At 43.1% G+C, this 22,468-nt stretch overlaps 1 protein-coding gene across 1 annotated transcript; it reads left to right on the top strand.

Annotated features, from left to right (window-relative positions):
* The first annotated feature begins 909 nt into the window (after positions 1-909).
* Positions 910-22,340, top strand: mst1rb (macrophage stimulating 1 receptor b). Its single transcript, XM_056438428.1, has 21 exons — positions 910-988; positions 4,126-5,434; positions 12,313-12,489; positions 12,583-12,705; positions 13,147-13,317; positions 13,425-13,585; positions 14,033-14,168; positions 14,306-14,442; positions 15,373-15,552; positions 15,703-15,802; positions 15,945-16,163; positions 16,276-16,422; positions 16,585-16,738; positions 16,920-17,009; positions 17,113-17,292; positions 17,409-17,489; positions 17,596-17,777; positions 17,904-18,013; positions 18,174-18,339; positions 18,769-18,905; positions 20,074-22,340. Exons 2-21 carry the CDS (start codon positions 4,229-4,231, stop codon positions 20,303-20,305), a joined length of 4,089 nt encoding a protein of 1,362 aa, XP_056294403.1. The 5' UTR covers positions 910-988; positions 4,126-4,228; the 3' UTR covers positions 20,306-22,340.
* The last annotated feature ends 128 nt before the right edge of the window (positions 22,341-22,468 follow it).

The following is a 22,468-nucleotide window of genomic DNA, read 5'->3' as shown; positions in this document are numbered from 1 at the left end:
GTCTTGCATGACTTGTGGGTTTTTCTCTTTTTGAATAGCAGGCATATTAGTTAGTGATGGAAGTACTCTGCAAATATAAGTACAAGTAATTAATTCACTTCACACTAAAGTATAAACAGTAGTAGTCATAACGGCTCATTTTCAGAGTTGGATTATTGTAATATTATTCCTGGTACAGCATAGCAATGTTGCAGAGTGTGGTGCACATTTAGGATAATATAAAGCAGAATAAATTACCTAAAGTAAAAGCTACTTTCGTAGTATTTCAGAATCAGAATCAGAATCAGCTTTAATGACCATGTAGGTTTGCACATACATGGAATTTGACTCCGGTTTCACTTTGCTCTTCCGTACTTATACACACACACAATATACAGTACATTGCAGTACAGTACATTAAGTATATTGCACATATTTCAACCACTGATAATGGTAGTGGGCCAATATTACCTGGTTTTAAGAACTCTACTTCATGCTCCCATATTGAGTATATTATATACAATATTCTAGAATATATATATATATCCTAGAATATTGTATATAATATACTCTATATGAGAGCATGAAGTAGAGTTAATAAAAAAAAGTATTATAATAATACAAAATATATAGCAGAAAAAAAAATACATATATATTAAATATGACATAAATTTAATACAAAATGATAATAATGTACATGCATTAATTGACGGCACGTGTACGTCACTGTTCAATGAAGGTTAATTGGGTTTGCCGCTGCTGACCGTCAGAGGGGGCGGGGCTAGCTGAAGTCCAGTCTGAGACAAAGAGGTCCAACTCGAGCTGCGCGTTCACGTTTAAATCCGAACCCGGCGCAGGTTACTTGTCCCGGAGCCTCGCGAGGACGGACCGGGCTTCACGGTTCGAGAGGCGAGATCTTGAGTCATCCCGCTGCTGCACGCGCTGCTCTCCAGAGTCACGGGCCGAGGAGCGAGGCGGGCAGCGAGAGGACAGACACTAACCTGCACAGGTGAGCTTTGCCATAACGGTCCCGTCTGCCATGTACCAGAGACTTTCTGTTCGTCAGACACTAACATTATATCATAACAGGAGGTTAAAACATGTCACAAAGCGTGTTGAAGTCATTTTAAAGCAACCGTAGTGTTTTAAAATACGAGTTTTCACTGTCATATGGCCTGGGATGGTGGGTGCTGGTGGTGGACAGGTGAGCTGGGAAGGCTTTCTTTTACTATTTCGTATCCAATTTGAAGAGTTATATCATGAAATATGACAATTTACATTTGCAATTGGATTTTATTCTCTGTACAGTTTGTTTAAAACAACACAGTGGTGGACTAAAAGCATTCCTAAAGACCACAGGGCAAGGTGTTTCTAGGTTCTGCAGCTAGTCAAATACAATGGAGCCAGAATGTAAGCTGGCACCATTTCACAGTCAGTGAGCCGCTTAGGCTAGGATAAGAAACAGGAAGATAAGTCAATAATAATAATATTAATAATAATAAAAAAATATATCTAAAAAGGGTCAAGATCAAGCAAACAAATGGTGCAGCTTCTGTGCAATTTTCAGAATTGTATTGATCACTTGGATGAATATTTTTTGAAGAATAAACTTGCATAACATACTTATATTAACTTAATAAACAGAATCATCCTGATATGTTTAAAAATGCTTCAAACACACGTGTGTTGCTCCACACTGGTTTTTTTTTGTTTTTGTGGGCGGTTCTGTACTGGTTTGGGAAGCATTACCTGTCGCTGAATTAATACATATTTTCTTGGGGTGCCTTGTGTTTTTCACCATCGATCCTCGTGGATATCTGTGCATCATGACATCATTATAACTGCCGCCAAAGTGTCTGTGAGCAAGGCACCGATCCGATAAAGCTGTTTGCAGCCAAACGCAATGTCTCCACCCCTCTCACTGTAGCCTCACAGGCCACTCGCGTATACAAGTTACAATTTGTATATTTAGAAAATTTAAAATGGGTAAATTCATATAGACACTGAAATAAAAAAGACAAATTAAATAGAAGATATAAAGCACATTTAACACACAGACACTATAACTCAGAATCCCGCATCTTTAATTCACCTGTGAGGGAATAAATACACTGATGCAAAAACCGACACGCCGCCCGGCCTTTAAATAGCTCAATAGTACAACGAATGGAAACTCAATTTCAACCATTTGCTTTATTAACCATGAACATGAAGGAAGTCAATCAGTGCCATTACTATGTACGCACATGTCCTCCGACCTTAACCTCGGTTTCACATGGAGCCGCCAACGTTAAAATGTAACACCGCTTTAGTGGGAAACCATGAATTATTGATGCCAGGACGACACACTTTACTTTGCAACTTTTCCGTATACGACTCCTTACGGCAACAATAAGTGATGGAGTTTTGGTGAAAATGGAGCTTTGTGTGCCGTTGAAAAAAAAGAATCAGAGTTGATCAAAATTCGGTGGCACGAGCAGATGAGCCGTTTCTTCTTCACCTGGGGCTGAAACGGGCACACGTCGAACTCCTGGCCATCGGCCCGTGCACGCCTTTCCCTCTGGAAGGCACGTAGAGGCTGTGCCGGGAATGGAAAGTGGAGAGGCCGGGGTGTTCTTCATTACGGCCTTACTGCGATGTGTCGAGTTAATGATCCACCCGGCAACGTCTGTCCAGGAGGAAGCCAAGGCTCAGGGTTTGAAGCGCGGTTCCGCTCGGTTGCTCGTTGTTTTGGAGGCTGCATTTTTTTGTTTGCCTGGTTTGCTTGGTTTATTATGAAAAAGCATGACTCATAATGTGTGTGTGTGTGGGGGGGGGGGGGGGGAGGACAGATTAGACGTTGGGTTAACCAGAATAAACACGTCCAGACAGATGTGAATGACTTGTGCAGGAAGTCACATGAGGAAAGAAATGACTATACGATGCTGAGCACCAACAATGCAGCAACGACGCAGCTCTCTCTTTTTATTATGTAAACAGTGTGTCGGACAGAAGCTTTTATCTTTATGACCGCGGCTCCACTAAGATGATGATATTTATCACCTCAGATCCGTTCGGATTCAGTGCATGACAGAGTTACGCAGAGTGATATTTGAGCTGTTAGTAAAAATAACTCTCACCATTTCCTGAAAACAATATATATATACAGGACTGTCTCAGAAAATTAGAATATTGTGATAAAGTTCTTTATTTTCTGTAATGCAATTAAAAAAACAAAAATGTCATGCATTCTGGATTCATTACAAATCAACTGAAATATTGCAAGCCTTTTATTCTTTTAATATTGCTGATTATGGCTTACAGCTTAAGAAAACTCTAAAATCCTATCTCATAAAATTTTAATATTTCCTCAGACCAAGTAAAAAAAAAGATTTATAACAGCTGAGTGTTTGTCAAGGCTCAGGAAACCCTTGCAGGTGTTTCGAGTTAATTAGACAATTCAAGTGATTTGTTTAATACCCTACTAGTATACTTTTTCATGATATTCTAATATTTAGAGATAGGATATTTGAGTTTTCTTAAGCTGTAAGCCATAATCAGCAATAAATCAGAATAAAAGGCTTGCAATATTTCAGTTGATTTGTAATGAATCCAGAATGCATGACATTTTTGTTTTTTTAATTGCATTACAGAAAATAAAGAACTTCATCACAATATTCTAATTTTCTGAGACAGTCCTGTATATATATTTATAGCCTAATTTAAATATATCTTTATATATATATATAATATATATTCTTTCATGGGTTTCGACATAAGTGTGTGGCTTCGTCCAAAGTTCAGATTTGTTATTGTAATTATTTTTTTCATATATATTATATAGCCTGATGTATAAAACATTTTATTACTAAAAACATGGACATTTAAATATATATATATATATATATTATGGCACTTGACAGTGACAGTGCAAAAAACCTTTGCCTCCAATATGTCAACAAAATGAAAAAGGAAATTTGAACAATAATTTAATTATAATAATAATTTAATTTAGCATATTTAAACATGCCATCAGAACGCTGTGATTCCGACACTTATTGCCTTCATTTAATTAACTCTGGACGTTTCTTGGCGACATCTATTAGTCCACAAGTTGACCCTGTTCAACTTTATGATTTAATGACCTTTTCCACTTTCTTCCTTTAGGTATCAGCGGCTGGCGTTCAGGATGCTTTCGTCCCGACATCAGACCGGGAGGTAACCCCACGTTGTCTGTGCCGTTGCCTCCTCCGTGCACCCCGGAGTGGAGATGGTCCACTGGACCACGCAGTGGGGGACATGTGCCTGTGTCCAGACTCTGCTGGCCATCGCCCTGGCCAACTGCCCCTCGCTTTCCCCCAGCACCGTCAACTTCTCCGTGGTTTACACCATGCCCTTCTTCCAGGCCCGGGGCGCCATCCAGAACATAGTCAACAACTCGCAATACCAGGAGGTGTACGTCGCCTCTCAGAATGTCATCGAAGCCGTCAACAGAAGCTTGGAGAAGGTATGGGAGCTCCGCACCGGGCCGGTGGGAAGCCCCGAGTGTCACGTATGCAACTTGTGCAACATTGACAAGGATCCCAACTTCCTGGAGGACACAAACAACCAAGTCTTGCTGTTGGATACTCTCTTTATGTCTTTATACTCTTGTGGAAGTTCCCAGTACGGCGTATGCTATTTCCACCAACTAAACCCAAACGGAGAGTCGCCTTCCCTCTCGAAGTGTTTGTTCAGGAAGGATTCGAACTCCGCCGCGTACTGTCCCGACTGTCTGGCCAGCCCTCTTGGCACCAAAGTCACGATGGTCGAAGAGGGCCAGACCGTCTACTTCTTCGTCGCCGCCTCTGTCAACGACAGCGTGACCCAGCGGTACGCGAGGAAGTCGATATCGGTGCGTCGACCGCTGGCCACGGAAGACGGCTTCTACAACGACGTCCGTGGCCTGACGGTCCTTCCGGGCTTGCGGCGGACGTACCATATCGAATACGTCTACAGCTTCTTCACTCGGGAGTTCGTCTACTTCCTCTCGGTGCAGCGAGAGAGCCCCGATCAGGACTCCTCCCCGCTCCAGACCCGCTTGGGTCGCCTCCCGCGGAACGAGTGGGAGATGAAGAGGTACCGCGAGGTGATCCTGGAGTGTCGCTTCGAGCCGAAGCGGCGGAGGAGGAACGTGGCCAGCGAGCCCTACAGGGACGTGGTGTACAACGTGGTCCAGGCGGCCCACTTCGGCACGGCGGGCAGGGAGCTGGCGGAGGAGTTGGGGGCCGAGGAGGAGGACGACATCCTCTACGGGGTTTTCGCCGTCACCGATGACAACGGGGTGACGGAGCGCGACTCGGCCCTGTGCGCCTTCCCGATCGACAACGTGAACAAAGCCATCGTGGATGGAGTGGACGACTGCTGCGAGTCGGGGCCGGAGCAGCTCTCCAGAGGGCTCTGCCATTTCCAGCCCTGCGAGAGCTGTCCCCATGAGGTGAGGCCGTCCGTCCAACCAGCACACAGCGTTCATCCATAACATGGAGGGGGTGATCCGGGGGGTTTCCAGTAACTCTTTGGAATTCCCAGGAAAATATCTGAAGCGTCTCCCCGGTATATGGATGATTATTTGCTGACTCAGGGTTTAGGGTTCTTGACAGGGCCTGTTAGGAAATATCACCATGTGGGTGTGGAGCCGTCATCTCTCACCAACATGTGCGTGCGTACATATGGAAACTAGAACGGGCACTCGGTAGAGCGCATACCTTCGCATATCACAAGATTGGGCATTGAATTATGAACATTTTGGCATTAGTTGCATGCCAATTGGACAAAAATGTATCGTGCTATGGTAAAAAAAAGATTTTGACCTTTCCATGACCTTGACCTTGACCTTTGACCCGCTTGATCCCAAAATCTAATCAAATGGTCCCCGGATAATAACCAATCATCCCACCAAATTCCATGTGATTCAAGAAGATTTGACCTGTTCATGACCTTTGACCTTGACCTTTGACCCGATCGATCCCAAAATCTAATCAACTGGTCCCCGGATAAACAATCATCCCACCAAATTTCATGCGATTCGGTTCAATACTTTTTGAGTTTTGCGAATAACACGCATACAAATAAATAAATAAATAAATACACGGCGATCAAAACATAACCTTCCGGCATTTTCAATGCGAAGGTAAAGATAGTGATGTAACTGAGCACTGGTTGTGACTGGATGAAACCATTAGGTACTTGAGGATGGCTGCTTGTGTCAGTGGAAAAAGGAGGAGGCGTTATATTTTCCAGATTAAAAAAAATTGGATTCAGATCAGCCACAAAAAGGAGAAACCACTTTGCTCTCTTCCAACACCTTTCATAACCCTTTTACCTGCGGTCCGTAGCCAATCGGGGAGGCCCTTTTCATAGCAGCCGTTTTGACATGTGATTGCAGGGTAAACACAGGTGTGATTGAAACTTATTATGACGGCCCTGTTCCATTTAGCTGGGCTGGGGCTCTGGTTTTGTGCTTTGCTATCTCACTGTATTGTCAGGGACACTAAATATAATCAATCAATCAATTTGATTTATCACACCTGTGTTTATTCAGCAATCACACGTCAACATGGCTGCTGTGAAAAGGGGCTCAAGTGTACTTTTACGACATGTATCCTCTCAAGAGGCGTAATTTATCACATGAATAGTGTTTGTTGGAGCTATTTATTTTGACATTTGTATTTCGATTTTATTGTAAAGTAATATTGATAATTCATTGTATATTTAGGTTATATTTTAATATGTTAGAGTTGTTTCTTATGATAGTTGTAGTTTAGTTTCATACATTATGATTGTTGTTTAAATATATTTAGTTTTAGGTTCACTGGTTGGGTAACACTGGGTACCTGTGGTTATATGTAGAGGTGGGTAGGCACAGGACCAGCATGCACTAGGGTGACCTATGTTTTTTTTACCAGCACAAAGAGGAAGTGTTAGCATTTTGTTTGCTCTTTTTGTTTGTTTAGAAAATAAATGATGTGCGTCAGTGGCAATTTGATTTATCGTTTTATTTGATTTCTCAGGACAAATGACCACTACAGTGTGAGTGAAGTTGATAAACAAGTATATACATTTCACACGAAAGAAAACAAAATAATTATATAATTTGACTGGGAACACACCTCCTGTTGTTGTTGTTGTTACTGCCTCATGATTGACTCTTTTCCATATAGTTCTGCTTGTCTCCTCCCCTCTCAGCCTGCCAACACTCATTTAACATCATGGTTGAAAGACACATCCAGTGTGTGACACCTGCACAGAAACTGCAAAATTGCAAAATTAAAAGAACTTTCTATTGATTATATGCACTTTTCCTAACATTGAACTGTGAACACGAACGATAGGGGACACGAACGATCGGGGACGTGCACTCCTCCTTCAGGGAATTAAATCCCCTTGACAGAAAACCAGTGCGAGCTGAAAGATGAAACATAATTGAGGCAGTTCACGGCTCGTATAAATGTCAGTCAGACGATCCGGAGGAATGTGCGCGTTTCTCTTGGCGTGCCGTCCAACATTGACGCAGGGGAAATTATGCATGGGGAGTGGAGAAAATAGGCTCCATGGCAGCTTGTTTGCACATGTACGAGGACAGATGAGATCCAAATGGTAAAAGTAAATTAGTGATGCACTTATAGAAGTTCCTCACATGTAATAGTTTTGGTTCAAGCTTTGCCATGTTTATGCTTTCTGAGGATTATGATGGAAAAATATGATAACATTCTGTAAACCCCGAACCAAAGTAATACTTTACGACTGGCAGACACAATGAGTAACAAGCATGATTAAGGAAATGACTCAAACTGGAGAAAGTTCATTTTTATTACAGCGCAGAGCAGAATGTGGTCATTGAGTGACTCAAATTGAATCTGTCTGTAGATTATTGTGTCATTATAATCAGAAAATAGGAATTAAATCTGCCTTTTGAGAGATTGTTCACACCTCATGCTGCTTTATTAATGAGAAGGTAAATGAGAAGATTGATACGACTAATCTTCTCATCTTACTCTGAGCAAGAAACCCAAAAGCGTGGTTCCCCAAAAGTGGAATTATCACTTCCCTGACACAGTCAGTGTGTCATGGGGAGGTTTTGAAAGTAATAAGAATGGCTGATAGTTGACACATGGAAATACAGGACTGTCTCAGAAAATTAGAATATTGTGATGAAGTTCTTTATTTTCTGTAATGCAATTAAAAAAACAAAAATGTCATGCATTCTGGATTCATTACAAATCAACTGAAATATTGCAAGCCTTTTATTCTGATTTATTGCTGATTATGATTTACAGCTTAAGAAAACTCAAATATCCTATCTCTAAATATTAGAATATCATGAAAAAGTATACTAGTAGGGTATTAAACAAATCACTTGAATTGTCTAATTAACTCGAAACACCTGCAAGGGTTTCCTGAGCCTTGACAAACACTCAGCTGTTATAAATCTTTTTTTTACTTGGTCTGAGGAAATATTAAAATTTTATGAGATAGGATTTTAGAGTTTTCTTAAGCTGTAAGCCATAATCAGCAATATTAAAAGAATAAAAGGCTTGCAATATTTCAGTTGATTTGTAATGAATCCAGAATGCATGACATTTTTGTTTTTTTAATTGCATTACAGAAAATAAAGAACTTTATCACAATATTCTAATTTTCTGAGACAGTCCTGTATAACAATCTCTGTGATCATTTGGCCTTTTTTAAATTTCTTAATCCTCTTCATCATGTGTCACATCCTCTAAATTAAATGCCCGTGGACAAAGGAAACTTTTTGGGATTCCCATTAAGATCATTTGCGTCCCGGCAAGCAGAGGAACGTAACCAAAACCACTCGCATCAACATTCAGTGAGCACTCGCTTTTAAATCCGAGAAATCTGGGATACGCATTGCTTTTTTTGGATAGATAAATAAGGATGTGAGAAGTCCGTTGGAATGAAAATTGGCCAGGGGCCAAGGTGGTCTTGAGGGCTGCGTCAGTTGAGTGAATTTCTCAGGCCAGACAGGAAGAGGGTCTTAAAAATATATATTTGATTTAAAAAAGATTTGATCTCGTGTCATGATGTGAGTGTATTTCGGAGCCTGTTGAGGCCACAGTGAGCATTTTGGAAGTATATTTTTAAACGTTTTAGATTTAGGACTGAATCAGTATCTCATGTTAATACTCTCGGGAAAACTGTTGCATATTTCCCATAATATAATCTTTAAAAAATGTTGTTATTCTGCATTGACGGATAGGGGGGAGGGGGGGGTCTCCCTCTTCCCGATGCAACAGCCAGATTGAGAATTAAATAGAATTCCCAGAACTGAGTTGCTGTTATTGTGATTTTCATCGTTTAGTTGTTGAGTCGTAGAACTTGCGGTGAGAAAGTAAATGCGGTCGCACAGAAGCAGCTCGGTCCGTTGTTCAAGGAAAATAAAAATATAGAAAATCTGAGGAATTCACATTGGTTTTGGTTTCTTGGAACCGGTGAGCCTTTCTCCCGAGGCCTCGTCTGTTTTGCTGTTGTTGGCTGCAGGTCTGAATGTTGAGTGGTCTGCCAGCGGGATTGTCCAACAATCCGAAATCCTGGTTCTTCCATTACTTTACACACCAAAACACATTTAGTGCCAACAAGATCCTCTGCGCCTCACACAGTCTGTGCTCATCTGCTTTTTAGCACGCCATCAAATCAAATAGACTCTGAAGGGTCATTAAATTGAGTAATGTAAAATAATATATTTGTTAATATGAGCATGTGATTCTGGCCGCTTTCAGCTTCTGGCCTCTCGCTTAAATATGAAAATGTGTTTTTTAGTTTGGTTATACCATATGCCGATATAGCCTATCTTTCTTATTCTTTTTCACACTATGTGTCATACTCATGTGTGCTTAAGCTTCCCAGGTAATTACTTCTTGAGGTCATTTGAGGTTTATGGTTCTGGAAACAAGGTTTTATGCTCCTCTGGGGGTGAGAGCCAATCGCAATGCCTCATGGAGGATGTATGTCTCCCAGGGGAGGAACTTTACATATTTTTTAGGGGGCAGTTTTTTCCCCCACTGCCTGAAATCCAGGGGCCTTTAAAAAGTAATTGGGGGCACTTTTTGAAACTTGTGTAATAACATTTAACCTTTGTTGAGAAATAATAAAGATACTTATTTATGCTTTCAGTATATGAGCAATTATCATAAACATGGTAATAATAAGACTATTGTGCAGTAGTCTACAGATTCAAAGTGTTTGCTTAGATTTTTTAACAGAAAACAAACAGAAAACATAAATCAGACAATCATATTAAATTCTATTCATATTTCTTTGTAGTTATGTATTGTTGTTACATTTTTTTATACAATTATTACAAATTATTTCTTTGTTTTTTATACTTCAAAATTATATTTATTGATTTTGCTTGTCTATCTAGTACGGGCAATACAGATAGGACACACACAACAAAGAAAACCAACTAAACGCTATTAAGTTATTGAATTATGGGGGCATTTTTTGCCCCTCTCCTAGTGATGTCAGGGGCAAAATGATATTTCTTCGGGGCAGTTTTTCCCTTTGCCCTCGTGTATCTCCGACGCTGATGTCCCCCTGTATTTTTTTCGTTTCAACTAAATTTGAAGAATGCTGCTATCCAAATTACCCTTTCATCTTTTTATATGACAGGAACACAATTAGCAACGTGCCATTTCTTTGTTGTTATTTCATGCCCCGAAGATATGAACCCGTGTTTACCCGACGACTCCCAGAGATCCGCCCTGCGGCGTGTCGAAAGCTACCAGGCAATCCCACTGTCAGTAGCGCAGCACATAATCATTTATCACGGCCTGCTGAATTACCAAATGATGACATAACGACGACAGATTCACCTCGTGCTGCTGGCGTGCCGGGAACTCGTGATTTCCCTGGTGACCGGTAGCAGCTCGTCCTCCTTGCGAGCGAACAGCTGGGCCCATCTCACTGCGTCTGTTACGCTTTAAAGAAGTAGAAACATCATCATCCGAGAATATGGATCTCTTCGAAAGAGCACGAATACGTACTCAAAGCTAATTTAAACTAGAAGGGGCACTCAGTAGAGCGCATACCTTCGCATATCACAAGACTGGGCATTGAATTATGAACATTTTGGCATTAGTTGCATGCCAATTGGATAGAAATTGACCACGCTAAAGAAATGATGACTCACTCATGAACTCAATTAATTTGTTTCATCCAATCCATTGCAAAATTATATTATACTCCAACTCAAATTTGCAACACAGCACAATACAAATTACAATGCAATTCAATCACTCATTTCAATCAAAATAAAATAAAATAAAAATAAATTAAATATTAAATTAATAATGTCCATTGTAAAATATGTCCAAAACTAACTAACTAAGAAAATATGCAAACTCCACAGAAGGAAAGAAGGAAACCCCCAACTGAATTGAACCAGACCTTTGACTTTGGTTTTTGAGTGTGCACCACACTACCACCCTTAACACAGCCAAAGTGTCTTCACCTTGTAAACAACTGATTTTCAGCTGGCGCAGGCGCATCCTCAATGAAACACATTTTTTTTTATTTTTTATTTTGAGATGATATGCTAAATCTAATAATAATAAAAAAAAAGAATTCAATTTTTTGTGTTCCACCATATAAATATAAATATTAATTTATATATTTATTTTTATGTATCAAAAATTTAAAACAAATCCCCTCCCTAAAAGGCTTGAATCGTTTTGTGAGTGTGTAACCTATAAATCTAATAAATGAAAGTATTCATACATTTTGTGTTTTACCATTCAAAAAAAATATAAATATTTTTTTTAATTTTATTTAATTTAATGTCAAACAATATTTAATGTGTGTCCCTCTAGAAAGAAGGGCTTGAATCGTTTTTTTGAGTGTATGGTAAAAAGAAGATTTTGACCTTTTCATGACCTTGACCGTGACCTTTGACCCGATCGATCGCAAAATCTAATCAAATGGTCCCTGGATAATAAACAATCATCCCACCAAATTTCATGCGATTCGGTTTAATACTTTTTGAGTTATGCGAGTAGCACGCATACAAATAAATAAATAAATACATAAATAAATACACGGCGATCAAAACATAACCTTCCACATTTTCAATGCGAAGGTAATGAATACAAAATACAAGGTCCTCTTCACTGACTCTTTCTCCACGACATCTGAGCAAGCAGTTGAAACATCGTTGGGTTATTTTTCTTGCTTCTCTGTAACCTAAAAGCCAATCGTAGACTCTGATGTCAGCCTCGTTCAAACAGGTCTCATATTTTCTGCCACAGATTCCTTCTCATTGTCTCATTGTCTTGCTGCCCCTTGTCTTGGTACTAGAGCATGGAGAACAACGCCACATGCAGAGACCATCCGACCATGCTGTCGAAGCCCTACTACAGAGTGGATCTCTTCAACAGGCAGATGACGGACGTCCTGCTCACATCCTTGCTGGTCACAACCATCGAGAACAAGACCGTGGCCCATATTGGCACTTCGACTGGGCGCCTGCTGCAGGTACACGGGCCATGCTTATGTATCTGTCCTCACGGGACTCTTGTATACACGGTCCACTCACTTATAACCGTACGTTGTGTTCTGTGTTGACAGCTTGTATTGACGAGATCCAGCCCTCTCATCTTTGCCAATTACTCCTTGGTGGAGAACCAGAGGGTCACGTCCATCGCCGCTGTTTCCTCGTCAGAGTATCTTCTCTTTGTGGTTGGAGACAAGGTACAAGAGCGCTCGCATGAAATGGGATTCATATCAATGTAGACGTGTCGAATGGCTCTGTGGATATTACTGTCATTTGATCACGAGGCTCATGGGGCTGCCATTGGCCCTATGATGTGTTCCTGCCCTCTGCCCAGTGCATGCTGGGATAGGTTGCACCATGTGTCCCCCTGAGAATGAACAAGGGGCTAAAGCAGATGGATAAACTTGATGTGACTTTGCGGCATGGTCAATATATCAGTAATCACATGGGTTTTTTGGACCATTACCGTGTGTTATTTGGATTGGAGAAGTGTGTTGGACTTCCTCTCAGCACCAGGAGCTGTCTGCTGAACGAGGCCCAGTATCAGTTTTCATGTTATAGCAATACCCACATTAATAATGAAGTAGTACAAGGCCATACGAGTGAATATGTGACCTTTTAAATGCCTTTGGTTTCAGATGATCCAGGTGCCCCAGAGAGGGCCGGGCTGTCAACACTTCCTGACTTGTGCCATGTGCCTGACAGCCCCGAAGTTTATGGGCTGTGGCTGGTGCTCCGGAGTGTGCTCCTGGGAGAGCGAGTGTCCCAGCCGCTGGAGGAACGAGTCCTGCCAGCCGGGGATCACTGGGGTGAGGTTTGTCTTCCGTAATCCGGGATACACACGTCTCTCCGTGCAACGAGTGAAAACATTTCATTTCGAGGTGGCACTGTTGCGTGCTCTGCTTTATCGACACAGTTCTTCCCGCGGACCGCTCCTCCCGACGGTCAAACGGAGCTGACGGTGTGCGGCTGGGAGTTCCAGTCCCCCGTGAGACCCGCCATCACCTCCAGAACCCACCAGGTCCGACTGGGACAGACTCCGTGCACTGTGCTTCCGGTCAAAAGCAATAACACACAGTGAGTATCCGTGCAGGCCCAGGCTACGGGTCCAAGTCCGATCCGTTGGAGAAATGTTGGATTTTTCTCTGAGAAATTGAGAATGCACGAAAAGACCACGACTGTTCTGCTCTGGGATCTCGTCTATTGAGACGTCTGTTTGTGGAGGAAAATGAGATGAGACTTTGAGGGGCTGACATAACTTGAAATGCGCCTTAATATGCTGAAGCTGATGGTAAATGCCGTAAATATTAACCTTCCTTAGTGTGGCTAAAAGGGTTACACATTTATTTTATAGAATCACCAACAAACTTATTCTATAAAAACAGTGCGAGTGGGTTGATGACACTAACGCTAACACATGGAGTTTCAAATTCCAACAGATTTAATTCACCCTGAAATTGCATTTGTCCCTGTTGCTGCCGTCACTGTCACTCACACATGTGTTTTTGTGGCGCTGCTCCTCAGCTTGGTGTGTAAGATTCGCTCGGGGTCCGCTGAGCTGTCCAAACCCGTTCACATTACAGTGGAGGTGCATGAGGGCAAAGTGGAGGGACGCTACTCTATTGACGGGAAGGCAGAAATGCCAGGATTCATATTTGTGGTAATCTTTTGCTGCTTATCGTCTACTAATATCCTCAGTACACAACACACACGCTGGAAATACTTTGAAATGCGAGGGCACCCGCTTTTTTGTTTGTTGTTTGTTTACCAAAATACTTCAATGAACTGTCCCTCCAGATTCCCAACATCACAGAAATCCAACCCAACTATGGGCCTCGTGTTGGGGGCACGCTCATCACGGTGACTGGGCCGCACTTGGATGCTGGGAAGACCAGGAAAGTCACTCTCAACGACATGCCCTGTCCTATAAAGAGGTCTGGAAACACATCTGTCCCCATCGGTTTTCATCACACTACCCTCACATTGTGTGTGGAATAATGATGGTTTGAGAAACCACAGGCTGACCCCCCGAGGTGGGACTTGGCATCCAAAGACTGAGACTCAGAGATGAGCTAGATAAGATTAGATTAAATAAAATAAGATAATCCTTTATTGGTCACTTAGTGGGGAAATTGCAGGATTACAGCAGCAGGTGCACAGGAGTGAGCAGTAATACAAATCCATGTAAATAAATAAATAAAATACAGAAAGAAAAATACAATGCAACTATTATTATAATAGTAATAATAATATTAATAATAATTATAATTAATAATATTAATAATAATAATTATTAATATTATTATTATTATTATTATTATCCACCATGTACAGTTAAAACATCAATGCCACCATTTGATGCACTGTACCAGAGTTTAGCTTCAGCTCATTTGCATCTGTAGTCCCTTGACAGACCTTACAACATAAGACAACTAGAATGGGCACTCGGTAGAGCGCATACCTTCGCATATCACAAGATTGGGCATTGAATTATGAACATTTTGGCATTAGTTGCATGCCAATTGGATAAAAATTGACCGTGCTATGGTAAAAAGAAGATTTTGACCTTTTCATGACCTTGAGCTTGACCTTTGACCCGATCGATCCCAAAGTCTAATCAAATGGTCCCCGGATAATAACCAATCATCCCACCAAATTTCATGCGATTCGGTTTACAACTTTCTTTGTTACGCGAATAACACGCATACAAATAAATAAATAAATAAATGGCGATCAAAACATAACCTTCCGCATTTTCAATGTGAAGGTAATAACAAACTATGCTATGTTATTGAACATGCATCATGAAAAAAGCTTTGAAAACTGTTACGGCATGCACTGCTCACACCGCTGTCTCCCTCCAGAGTCACAAAGCCCAAAGGCAATGTGTCCTCCATCATCTGCCTGTCGCAGCCCATCTCAGAGGTGAGGGACGTCCCGCTGAGTGTTTTCATCGACAAGTCTCCCGTCCTCACCACAAAGGTGTTCTACTACAAGGAGAACCCCATGATCACAGCCGTGCTGCCCGACTGCAGCTTTGACAGGTCAGCCAGTGAGAGCTCTGCCTTTTGCTCTCATCCGTCTTTCTCATCTTTTGTTTTTTAACACATCGCGATATTCAGCTGCAACAGGAATCAATCTTGTCTCCCCTGACCATTACGGAGTCGTGCCTCACCGTTTTGTCTGACTCGCAGGGGGTCGAAGATTGTCATCGCGGGGGAGAACCTGGATTCTGTGTACCGCACCATCATCCGCTTCAAACCCAATGAGAGCCACTTGAAACCTGTGTCAAGGGTACAGTGTTCATTCATTGTGATGGACAGTAGACTCACAAAGCATCATTCTGTTCAGTCAGTCTTCAGTTTTCGGAGTTTCTCGATTCCCCTCTGCGGTCATTTTGTTTCCATTGGAGTGTGAGCACACTGTCTTGTTCCAGGAGTGCATCGGTAAGTCCTTGCCCACGAGGATGGAGTGCGTGTCTCCGGCGTTCCCCAGGGATGAGACCGAGGAAGGAGAGCTTTCTTTCGACATGGACGGAGCGCTGGGACTTTGGAACAAAGAGTTCTCCTACCACCCGTATGGCGAGCCCATTCCTTTTGAAATGGAGGGACACGTGCTGAATTTGTACCCCGGGTTCGACGAAGTGTCGCTGCACGTGAGAGATTGCTTTTAATTTAACGACAAAATGAATGCGGATGGGTCATGTTCAGTATAGCTTTTGTGAATATCTCGTGTTTTGTCTCGTGTCTTGATTTGACCTCACACAGCATCAAAAGCTGAATCTGGTGAGCTCCTGTATGACCATCATTATGACGGTGGCGGGCGTTGATTGTGATGCTAAAGTCCTGGATAACGAGATCACCTGCAGGATCCCCAAGAACATGAGCATCACCGGTGAGGGCCTGCCAGTGAAGGTAAAGAGAGGATGACTTACTGACCGCATGTGACTGTCCAGTGATCACTTACCAGGCTTGAAGCTGGCCAAGCAGTCATAAACATAGGCAAATAATGCCAAAAAAAGACATTTCAAAATAAATTGCTAGTAACCACTGTGTCTGATGAACCCTGTTCTTTAGATCTCCATCAACGGGCAGGTCCACAACGTCGGTACGGTGGTGAGGGTCAGCAACCATTACATGGTGGGCATCGTTCTGGGGATCCTGGCGGCTCTGGTGGCCGGGGCGGTGCTGGCCTTCGTCGCTATGAAGCACCTGAGGAAGAAGAAGAAAGGTGGGTGCTCTCCCTTCGGTGGACCTTGGTCAGACCTGTTGGTGCAAACTGGATTCAGCTGTGGGTGGGAATTTAGGGATGTATCACACAAGTCTTTCAACCGGAACATCCCCGGTGTTGCGTGGGATGTACGTGTCCTCGGGTTGATGATTTAAAAAAAGGCTTGTGAAATGTCTTTCAGCCTCCATGGTGGAGAGCCGTTTGACCCACAGCGCTAGCCGCTCCAGTACTAACACCGTGGAGTTGTCGCCCTCTGGGGACTACAGGAGAGGTGACGAGCTGAGCACTCAGCATACTACACTGTTATACTGTATAGTTCATAACTCTCAATGATAAGAAACCCTTCTCTCTCTCTCTCTCTGCACCTTTACCAGCCGTGTCCCTGAGTCCTCCCAGCTACGCTGCATACAGCGTAGATCCGACCTTAACGCCCCTCATGCCTCCGGAGAAGATCTCCATCTCTAGTTTTAGGCCCAAGCTGCTGGAGGAGGTGAAGGATGTTCTCATCCCCGCTGAGATGCTCATTGTGCAGCACCACCGCATCATCGGGAAGGGTGAGGACCCCCATCGTGAAACGAAAATACTTTTAATGGAGCATCGTGTAAGCTTTGTCCTACTTGGAAATATAATTTCTGTGTTACTCTATACTTTTACCCCCCCCCCCCCCCAGGTCATTTTGGCACAGTCTATCACGGCTACTTTAAAGACCCCAACGACAGAGAAATCCACTGTGCTGTCAAGTCTTTAAACAGTGAGGGACATTTAATGTACCTTTTAAAAAAGCAGCTTCTCATCATTGTGATTTCTTTTCGTCCTCCAGATATGAGTCCATCATCTTGATATGTGTGTGTCAACAGGAATAACAGACGTGGAGGAGGTGGAGCAGTTTCTGAAGGAAGGGATCATCATGAAGGGTTTCCACCACATCAATGTGCTGTCTCTGCTGGGCATCCTCCTGCCGCAGGAGGGGCTCCCTCTAGTGGTGCTGCCGTACATGAAACACGGGGACCTGCGACACTTCATACGCTGCGAGAAGAGGGTGTGGCACCTGCATTAAAACTGTGCAAATTAATCATTTGATTTATTGTACAGCCGTTCATGTGTTTGTGGTTCTCCAAAAGTTTAAATTCTGTCTTTTTGTCATGTGTTTGTGGGATTCGTTCAGAACCCCACCGTCAAAGATCTGATTGGCTTCGGGCTGCAGGTGACCAAGGGGATGGAGTATTTGGCTCAGAAGAAGTTTGTGCACCGAGATCTCGCGGCACGCAACTGCATGTGAGTCGCCGAGATACGCGGAGAAATCATCAGTTCGTTCACCTCCATGAGGCCTGAATTTTCTCTTTGATTTAGTTTCAGTCGATGTTTCGTTGGTACACATTTCGGGGGAGTTGCATTGTTACATCAGAACTATAAATGTTGCTTTTCATGTTTTGAGGCTGGACGAGTCGTATACAGTCAAGGTGGCAGACTTTGGCATGGCCAGAGATGTGTTCGATAAGGAGTACTACAGTGTTCAGGACCACAGGAAGGCCAAGCTGCCCGTCAAGTGGATGGCCATCGAGAGTCTGCAGACACAGAAATTCACCTCCAAGTCCGATGTGGTGAGCAGATTCTAGGGCTGGGAATAAATATTTGAGGAATGATTCATGTCTTATATGTAGATTGTGAAAAATCAGTGCTTATGTGTCTGGTAAACTCAATTTAGTGGTTTAATGTCCATTATCAGCACGTTAACACATATCAATAATACATGTATGGCCATCTGATGTCCTCTACATCTATCCAAGGGGTTGCAATTTAAATGTTAGGGGTCACACAATGATTATTTCTGATTTGGCTACAAACAAAGATATAACAAAGTAATGATGTGGAGTCGCATGTAGACATGGCTTTGGTTTTATGGGGTCACAAGCCAATGAGTTTGGTAAACAACAAATGATTGCCTCATGGTTGTGTCATTTTACAGCAAAAATACTGTATAATTGCATTCACTACAATATTCTAAGTAACCTTTGCCTCTGCTGATGCAGTGGTCCTTTGGCGTGCTGTTGTGGGAGATGCTGACCAGAGGAGCGAGCCCCTACCCCGAGGTGGACCCGTATGACATAACAAATTACTTACTGAAGGGCAGGAGGCTTCCTCAGCCCCAGTACTGCCCGGGCCCTTTGTAAGTAGTGGGATTAATAGCATTATGTTGCACATTTTGAATAATACTTTTGCATACATCCGTTGGAAAACTTCACATAATTGAGGGATGCTTTTGGTACGAATACTCCTCACAAAGATTGACATCAAGACGGAAGAACAAAGTCCGAGTAGGAATAACAAGATGTTCGTACGGTCACTCAGTAGTGTGAGACCCGTAACTTGTCCACTACTTGGTATTCCAACGCAGTTAAACAATGCAGTTTGGGAGTTAATGTGTGTCTCACACACACACACACACACACACATGCACACGCACACACACACACACGGTGGTCTGACTTTACAGCGTAAAGACAACATGTCTTTGCTGTATTAATGATACATCCCTTGGACTGGCGGCTTCTTTGCACAGAAACTTAAAGATTGATGGAGAATAAATCAACTATTCTGTAAAAGTCTCACTAAGGGACACATGTAGAGCACCGACAGGATATTAAAAATCCACCTTCCAGATCGTCTACAGCTCACTAGTTAACATGTTCTACGTCATTTGTTTAATCCAAAGACGTCAGGTGTAGTAACAACAATTTAATATTTTTTATGATGAGGGACCAACCTCCTACTTCTGTAATTTTTAGATATCCCACTAATTACTTTTGCATATAATCCACGTCAGCATGAACCAAAAAGTATAAAGATAACAAAAACCCTCACAGGGTGGGCGGGGGTGCAGGTGGATGGGGTCAAATAACAAAATATCTTTCATCCAGGTAATTATAATGAGGATTTAATGTTGATTCATTCCTCATGTCTTACATAACTTCACTTAATTTCTTAAGACATTTTACAAAACGTTGTATGAGGTTACATTGCTCTGCTGGGAGAACACCAAAAAGTGTTTATAAAGTGATCAAGTCTAAAAATTTAAGAATTTTGGAAATATAAAAGCTAAAGCGAAAGTAATAATACGTTATTTTAATGCAAACTGATAATATACTCAATGAGTTGGCTATTCCCCCTTTTGCTTGGACTGTAAAATTAGCGTCAGAGCCCGTCACTCTTCCTGGGGGATTGTTCCGGCCTGGTCGAGTTAACGTGCAACTCTCAACAGAGATAGGAAAGAAGGGAGATGTCTCACTTGGTTACTTCCATCAGACTCAGACTCTGTCCGCGTTTTGTCTCTCCAGGTATAGCATTATCCTCGAGTGCTGGGACCCCGATCCAGAGCTGAGGCCCAGCTTTGCTACGTTGGAGTTGGCCGTCTCCAGCATCCTGTCCGGCCTGGAGGGAGAGCACTACATCAGTCTGAACGTCACCTACGTCAACCTGGACCAGCCGCGGCCCTACCCGGCCCTCACGGAGTCCGCGGACGAAAACGACTCCACAGACGTTGAAGACTCCGGCTCAGTCTCTTCCTGATCCGCTCACCTTTCCTCTCCCACTTTAAAACGGTGTCGGTGCTGACAGCAAGTGCACGAGAAGAAAAAAAAAACTCTACCACGTTTCTTACCAGCAAAGCAGCTGAAACACATCTGCCGCCTGCTGTTCGTTAGCCGGGCATTGGAAGGGCGATAAGAGGCCCTCAGCTAGCACGTAGCGCCACCGCCATGTCGGAGACTTTTTGCAACAATAGCAGAGTGACGTTTGAGCCTTCAGACTCAAAGTCATCTTATAAAAGTATTTCACGGACATTTAGTTTCTACGTTGTCGTTCACCGCTAACTGATGCAGGGCTCTCAAGTGTAACGCGTTGAGCGTGAGACTCACGCATTTCGGTCTTACGTCACGCACTCCCGCCACACATCGTATTTCTCACGCTGAAAAACAACTCTCGGCTATTTAATGTTTTAATGTGCCGCAGCGCGCCAACATGAGCTGGCCTCACCGTGGAGGAATCAAGCGCTCCCCTGGAGTTCTGCTGTGAGGTGCCACTTATCAGCCAATCAAAAAAAAGAAATGGGCTACACAATAGCCAATCAGAAAAAAACCCGTATCTGGGTAAGATTTAATCCAGCAACCAATGAAAATGAAGCATCCTGGAATTGCGCGCGACTGACGGAAATATCCGAAAATTTCGTTCTGCGGGGGGGGGGGGGAATGTCACTCTTGCCTGTCTTCAAAACTTGAGAGCCCTGCTGATGTCACCGACGATGCACGTTTTGTAGCGCTAGCTTGTTAGCTAGAGAGCAAAATAAAACAACGCGTTACATGTCCATTATAAGCGAATACGCATTGCACTGGTTTGTTCACATTGACATGAACTGAAGTTAAATAAAGGCACATGCTAACGTCGGATAGATAACCAAATCTTCGCCGAGCGGACGTGCCAAGCTAGCTTTTGTGTTTGTTCGCTCAGTTCTTCCACGTCCACGTCTGACGGCGTCGGCTACGGCATTGAAAGGTGTCACGATAAGTGCAGCGTCCGTGTAATTTAGTGGCTCATTCGCTTTGTTTTACTTCCTACGACATAGTGTACCGCTACAGCGGCATTTACGCTGAGGCACGACATTCCCACGACATTTGCTTGTAATCCTTTTTGCGATGCGGTTATCGTTCTGTGTACTTTGGACCGCACATGGTCCACCACAACGTCCTGAGGGCGATCGCGACGTCACCCCGTTGCTCGCATGTCCGACACAATGTCTTTGAGATAGTGTTGTGAATTAAAAATATTTATTTGTTTCTAGGTTTGTGCTCATGCTGTGGACTTCAAGTAAACATGAGAATTCAGGCAAACCCCCTGCCACCTGCGGTTGATTTATACGCATCAGTACTGTGCCTTCTCCACTAGAGGGCAGCATTCTGTTAGAAGTCCTCCGCGTGGCCACTGATCCTGAAGGCATCGTTTCTGCCGTAGCATAGCAACGTGAACGTCCCAGGTCTTTGCCCCTATCGCTGAAAAACCGACCAATAATCCCTCTGGATGCCGCATAAAATATTAAAAAGCAGACCAGGGCCGCCCACAAGAGACGCTTGTTGCCCTCCTTCATCTATTCTGCCTGCAGAGGAGCACATGAGTGCATCTTCAGTGAAATGAGTGGAGACCAACAGTCTGTCAGTCACAAATAAAACCAAACAGACGTCTCACCAACATACAGTTGCAACTCCCAGCGACTACCGCCCCCCCCTCAACACCCACACACACACACACACACACACACAACAAAACCGGAGTCAAATAGAAGAAGAGGGAAATAAACATCAAGTTTTCTCTTTTTACATCCAGCCGAGAACAAAAGTAAATCCCGCGTGTGGGGCCTTTGATATAGAGAGAGTGAGCCCAGCTTGCGTTGTCAAAATGTGTGTGTGTGTGTGTGTGTGTGTGAGGCCACATTTTGCAGAGCAGAGCACACAGGATCCACAGAATCAAGGCAGCCATGATCCCCTCCCCCCCCTCTCTCCATTTCTCTTGTTCCCTGTTGTACTATCCGGGCTATAAAAAGTGCAGAACCTGTGATGAGTGCTGCTGTCAGCTGTGTGACCACCTGAAGCTTCGTCTCTTCTCCTGTGCGGGGTTCACCATCGGGGTCCCACACCATAGGCCTTTTTGTAATGAGTCTCAAACTCATTATCATTAATCTTA

This window comes from Pseudoliparis swirei, chromosome 18, assembly GCF_029220125.1.
Source record: "Pseudoliparis swirei isolate HS2019 ecotype Mariana Trench chromosome 18, NWPU_hadal_v1, whole genome shotgun sequence".
NCBI classification, from domain to species: domain Eukaryota; kingdom Metazoa; phylum Chordata; class Actinopteri; order Perciformes; family Liparidae; genus Pseudoliparis; species Pseudoliparis swirei.
This window is presented reverse-complemented; position numbering and strand designations above follow the sequence as displayed.